At 28.9% G+C, this 6,821-nt stretch overlaps 1 protein-coding gene across 1 annotated transcript; it reads right to left on the reverse strand.

Moving 5' to 3' along the window:
• Window positions 1-20: 20 nt before the first annotated feature.
• LOC104646236 (extensin-like) lies at window positions 21-2,239 on the reverse strand. Its single transcript, XM_010319525.4, has 2 exons — window positions 1,966-2,239; window positions 21-1,066 (listed from the first exon to the last, which is right to left on the reverse strand). Exons 1-2 carry the CDS (start codon window positions 2,138-2,140, stop codon window positions 240-242), a joined length of 1,002 nt encoding a protein of 333 aa, XP_010317827.2. The 5' UTR covers window positions 2,141-2,239; the 3' UTR covers window positions 21-239.
• Between the last annotated feature and the right edge of the window lie 4,582 nt (window positions 2,240-6,821).

Raw genomic sequence — 6,821 nt, forward strand, 5'->3', positions numbered from 1 at the left:
AAAAGTCAGCACTTGTATCATTGTGAAAAAAAAAAACGAATTAGAAACAGGAGTTGTTACTACAGAATTATAAATAATTATACAATTAACTATAAATAGGTTAGCTTTGATCACCAAGTCTTTCAAATATGTTCCTTCTTTTGTTTTTCTGATGTCTTGAATCCAACCAAGCAAATGAATTTATTGTAAAGCTATTCATATATAAACTTCTAGTAGGTATTTGTGTAGTTGCATTTGGACTAAGGGTTGTTCTTTTTCGAAGATGAAGTTGAAGGGGGAGGAACTCCAGGTAAGCCAGGCATAGGACTGAATGGAAACGGAGGGAGAAGAAATGGGGAAGGAGGTGGTGGGGGTGGCGGTAATGGAATTAAATCGAATGTAGGTGGTGATGTAATTGGAGGTGGTATTGAAGGCGGAGGAGACATTATAGGCAAATGAAAATTTGGTGGAGGAATTGATGGTGCATGAAAAAATGGTGGAAATGTTGAAGGTGGAGGAATTCGAGGTTCATGAAAAAACGGTGGAAATGTTGAATGTGGAGGAGACACGGGAGGTGCATGAAAAAACGGTGGAAATAATACAAGAGGTGGCAGAGGAGGGAGTTGTGGTAAAGGAGGGAGCTGCGGTATAGGAGGGAGTCCTGGTAGAGGTGGAAGATAGCCTTGATTAATAGTAACAAAACGCGACACTGATGGAGTTAATATTGGATCATTATTATTAAGAGTTGAAGTTAAAGAGTTGTGATCAGGATATACTTCTTTGTTGTTGGTACTATGAGTGCTTGGTTTTTGGTTGCAAAGTTTTGGTTGGTTTACAGGTTTGAAAGTGAAGAATCCAGCTGAGAAAATGTGTGTTCCCTTTTTCTTCGATTTGAGTTGGAAAGAAGTTGTTGTTGTTGTCGATGCCTCAGCGCAGTGTGGCTCACTGCTGCTGATTAGCCTGGCTGAACATCCTATGACATGTTTGTTCAATTTGAAAGGAAGGTGTACACTGAATTCTCCATGCATGTTTGTTTTCACTTCTTGGTAAAATCTTGAGTTTGCACATTCCACTGCAACAATAGCTCCTATAAGCAGAAAAATGCATCAAAAGTTTATAAGATTCCCAAGAAAGAAGAGAGGATAGAATGTGTTTGGTATGATAGGAAATATTTCCCAGAATAAAAGTCATTTTCCTTCAAAATGCTCTTTTTCCCTTTTCTCATATATAAAAAGAAGTCATTTCAAAAGTTAACTTGAGGGGAGAAAGAGTGTCCAAATTCATATAAATAGGCCAACAGTTCATTTTTCAACCAATGTGAAACTCTTAACGCTTCCTTCATGCTTGGCCCAAAATAGAGCATGGAACGGAAGCCCAAATAGGGATGAACCTGACTATCGTTGTCATGTAAAGATATAATATTTGATCTTTCCCGATCAATTGGTTTTTCAATATTTAATAAGAAAGATGGCAAATCCTATCATTGTATTTAAATCCTTTTTTCATTTGGATCGTATCAACTTGGAGAGTGTCATAGTAGATCTATGATTAGCCCTCGGTCGGGATGGTCCTGTAGAAGGGCTAGCGTGCTAGCCGCTGCTTCATTTTGTATAGTGATAAGACTTTCTCTTTCTTAGCGCTTCGCCTTCTAACTCAACTCTAAAGGCTAGCCCATGAGAGGAGGATATAGGACTCTAATCCTCAAACATTCTTTTAAGAAAATACTCCTTCCATTTCAATTTGTTTGTCTTATTTTCAAATTTCATCTTTACATTTGATATGCTTAATACCATTAGATTAAAGGACATATCTTTAGTTTGAGACCACAAAGTACACAAGTTTTCTTTATTTTCTTGAACTCCATGTCAAATAAAACAGACAAACAATTCGAAACAGAAAGAGTAAGTGATTTTCAAGAAAAAACAACAACTTTGTTAATCATTCCAAACAACAATAACTTCAAAAGTAACTAGGATGGTGATGAACCTGAAATGAAGTGACTGGCCTTTGACAAATCCTGGTGATAGTGACAAACATCACAAAAAACTTTTCCTACAACAAGAGCAGTTGGATGATGGCTAGAAATATGCCTACCTTCTGAAGGTGAAAGGTTACAAAATACCAAACCAAGGAAGACAAATATCATCCAAAACCAACACATTTTGTACAATCTAAAAAATAATTTCAACTCTAATTAATTTGTCATTCTTTGGCTTCCTAGCAAGTGACATTTTATACTACTGCTGCTGCTGCTACTACTACTCATAATATATGAATTTCTTTAAACATAAATAAATTGATAATGAATGTTGCCAAATCCTCATCTGTATCTCCTCATACAAGACCTGTGACTACCAAAAAATATACAACAACAAAGGAATTATCTTAAAACTCTTTTTTTGTTGTCTTCTCAATTTTTTTATTTAGGGTGCGTTTGGTACAAAAAAATTAAAAGGGATAGTATTTTACTAGTTATTTTATGTATGGATGATTTTGGGAGAATAATTTTTTCGTTTACGTAAACCAAATACGCTAAAAAATAAGTAAGAAATTCACTTATAAAATTTTGATCAAAGTAAGTCATTATTTAGACCAATTCACCAATTTTTTTTTTAAAAAAAATTATTCAAAACTAGAGTAAATGTATACAACATTATTCTATCAATGAAATCTAACAGTCAAAACTAGGGATGAACCTTAAAACATTAATGCCAATAATGTTTGTTAAGTAATTTGTTACCACGAATATCGTTTAATAGGACATTGACAAACTGTCAGCTTGGGATATCTGACATTGTAATATTTTATTTTCATGTATTCTTTAAATAATCATTTTTAAGAAAATAAAGAATCCAAACAATAATTATATTTTTGATAAAAGTATTTTACTTCATACCAAACACGCCGTCAAAAAGATGAGGAGACTTTGCGATCGAAATTATGATACAAGGTCCAAATTGTTTGCACACAAGGTCAAAGCTAAAGGTTCCGAGGAGTTTTATCAATGATATTTTAGGTCTAAAAAATTATATCGTGTAAATAAAATAAAAATAAACATTTCGGATTTGATATAGTATGTTTGAATTCAAATAACATAGTAAAAGCTTCTGGTCAATATTAAAGTGACAGAAATAAATTACAATCACAAAAAAATAAGAAAGCCAATAAATTTTAAAGTGACAGAAAATAAGTTACAATCACAAAAATATGGCGAAACATAATTTTATTCATTAAGATTGCGGATACAATTTTGTTCCTCCCTTGATTCTAATATTTATCCATGATTCGAGGATCGTTAGGGACGTATTTCTCAACCTGTGATGATTTAGATTTGACCTCTCTACATGAATATTCCATCAATTTGCGGAATATTCGAGATGCCTTTTAAGGTGAATTAGAGTTTAGAGTTGAGTAATCTCCAAAAATTCTAATTAAAACTTGACACATTTTATAGAGTTTCAGTTAGAATTGAACAGGCCTTATAGAGCCCCACAAAATTCCAATATCTACAGAAATAGCTAAATGCCACATTTTTTTAAAAAGAAAAAATCTATTACATAAAATTAGAGCTGTCAATATAGGTAATACCCGTTGGCTGGCTTGGCCTAATTTGAGATTTAATAGGGTTGTGCTAAGATTTTTGAAGCTCATTTAAGAAAAGGGATTTTTAGCCCGGCCTTAATAAGTCCACTGATTTGTGAGGCTTGAGAAATATTGACAGTGCCAAACCGTGGAAAAATAAAAATTAATTAAAAATTATAGTATAATATTAAAATATAAAATTAAAGAGAGTCCAAACTCAAAACAATTAGGTAAATATTTCTATTTAGATATTTATACTTTTACTTGAAAAAACTTAGTAAATATTATAAAGATAATTTTATTTGTGGAATTGACTAACTAGTAATAACTTAGCATCATGTAATATGGTTTTGTCGATATTTATTATAATGTTTTTAATTATAATTTATAATTTAATTTAATAATTGTAAAAATATAATATTTAAAAAAGTTGGCTGGTCCAACAAGTTTGTAGCTCATAAATTTATGAATTGGGTTGGTCATTTTCTAGCCCACACTAAAAATGGGTCAGTCCGACCTAATCCTTAAAATATCAAACCCTGTATAAATTAGCTTAAATAGAATAAATTAGCCCATATTGACAGCACCATCTAAAATTTATAGGGTTTGCCACAATAAGCTAGTTAGAAAATGGGCATGCGTTGAGTATGGATTTTGGTTATCCAACTTTTAGGCTGGTGAGACCACGAGATTGTTGCTAATTTTTTTAGTTTACAGTTAGGAAATTTTAACCCTACTACTTTTTAATTGAAAAAAAAAAAGAAACATTCCACCAACAATGTATTGTGAATTCATTTAAGTTGCTTACATTATGTATAACTTACCAAAATCTTTTTTTTCTATTTAGCTCCGACTAAATCTGAATCATACATAATTTTAATTCGATACTTTTAATTATAGGTAAAAATTTTACTGTTGTTGTAAATCAGTCTCTAATAATAGCTTGAGATTTTTCTTACATAGTAAAAAAATTAAAATCACATTATCAGATTATTTAATTAATAAATAATAGGACGTGGCTATCCGTAATTAGTCAGATTGATATAACCTAAAATTAAGACAGTTGACATATTACAAGCTAAAATGTTAACCTTGGTCTTTGTATAATTCATTATGTAATGTGATAAAAGTTAAAACTATGTCAATTATAGTTTAATTTGACTGATATGTATATTTTCCATACAAGAATACACTCTCACTGAGATTTTAAATAATTATTCAATATATATATAATATATTAGTATAAGTGGGAAGAACTCAAGTCAAAAATTGAATTACGCTTTTACTTTCCTATAAATTAAAAAGTTATAATTAGTTTAATTAAACAGTAATGACTTTTAAATTTTCTTAGATTAATTCCTATTATTATTATTATTAAAAGTGAAAAACTTTTTACTAAAATCGGATTACCATTTTACCCCCCTACTATAATTTAAAATGTTATAAAATATTTAATTAGTCAAATATTAGAATTCTCAATAATTTTTTTTATATATATATTTGTATTCATAACCGAATTTTTATGCAACCTATAATTACAATATTTAATATGTATTAACCTCTCACAATTGAATTATTTATTATTATTAAAATATTATTTTGCACACCTTAAGTATAAGTTAAATAAAATTCATTTAATTAATTTTTCAATTACATAAATTGAACAGAATTTGGAAGTGGAAAAGTGGTTCTTTAATGCCCAGAGTCATACATGATTAATTGCTTTAATTAACAAATCATGTATTACTTTACAAACTCTTACAATTCCTGTAATTTGTCTTCTCATTTTCTTAACTTGACTTATCAAATTCTAACACTTTTAAATTAGTAATCAATCTTTGTTAATATAACATCAGTAGAATTTGAATAGTTCATTTAGTATTTAAGTGTAAGTTAATTAGTATTATGTCAAAAGAGATTTCAAACAACATAAAAAGCACTATATAAAGGTAACAAATGATTTCCATTTCCTTCAAGTTTTGTTTCTTTAGTTTAACATCTGATCTTCCTTCTAAGTTTCTTTTTTTCCCTTAAATTTTTCCTTTTGCATGAAATAGAAAATGGAAAATGGAGAGACATATATAGTTGATACATGTTGGAATTGAATAATTGAATTGAATAATTGTCATATCAATTTACATGCAACATTCAACATTCATTAAATGATATATGAAGATTACTATCTCCGTAACGAGTGCTAGCAGAAATTCATGAGCTATGAAAATGAAAAAGTTGATTTCTTTGAAATACTGTTTTTAAAATTTTCATTAATTGGTTTATTCTTTTAATGTACTTAATTATAATTGCTTGCGACTATAGATAAATGTGATGCTATTTGTGTATTGAAAAAATTATTATTATTTTTTTTATATTTTTGTAATGTTTCTTTATATGTATCTTCATATTTGAACTTACTAATTTATTTTATAGAAAGAATTAGTAGTATATGCATCATATATAAATATAGTATCAATATTTAAAAGAAATTTTTTCTTTCATTTTGATATGATAACAATGAATAAAAACTATTTTAGTTACCACAAAATATAGGAATCTTCACTTGAATAGTCATAAAATACTATTACTTTTTCTAGCTGATATATATATATATATATATATATATTCTTAGTTGCTTTTTTTTACTACTTTTATTTTCAAAACTAAATAATTTTTAAAATATTATTAATGAAAACACGCACAACGCGCGTTCACAGAATATATATATAAATGTGTTGAAAGCATTACGTTATTTTAAGGGAAAAGGTCAAAATTATCTTATAATTATTGGATTACGTAATGTAAATATTTTTCAATATTGAAAATTTCCCAAAAAAATGTGTAGAATATCATTGTCAGCTAAACAAACACATGCAATTTTTGTTGACGCATCACAACTTGTGACTAATTAAATGCAATAGAAAAAATGACAACAAGTGGAGTTCAGGGGATTACGTGTAAATAGTTTTATCTTTGTAATGATAGAAAAATTATTGCTAATAGATCCTCAAGCAACAAGTGGAGTTCAGGGGATTACGTGTAAATAGTTTTATCTTTGTAATGATAGAAAAATTATTGCTAATAGATCCTCAAGCATATAAAAAACCAACTGCATAAAGTAAATAAAATAGCAAAAACAGAAAATATGATGACCAAAGCAAAGTACATACAAGTAACAAAAAAATTGACAAATAAGACAATAAGAGAGTAACAATAACAATAACATAAAGGAAACGAGATAATGCTTAAGTATCTACTAATTT

Source organism: Solanum lycopersicum, chromosome 3 (assembly GCF_036512215.1).
Source record: "Solanum lycopersicum chromosome 3, SLM_r2.1".
NCBI lineage: Eukaryota > Viridiplantae > Streptophyta > Magnoliopsida > Solanales > Solanaceae > Solanum > Solanum lycopersicum.

Excerpts from the sequence above, each read along its gene's own strand:
- LOC104646236 (XM_010319525.4), bottom strand. The coding sequence starts at position 2,140 with ATGTGTTGGTTTTGGATGATATTTGTCTTCCTTGGTTTGGTATTTTGT. Across the intron at positions 1,067-1,965 it reads GGCCAGTCACTTCATTTCAG|GAGCTATTGTTGCAGTGGAA; the intron begins GTTCATCACCAT and ends TTCTGCTTATAG.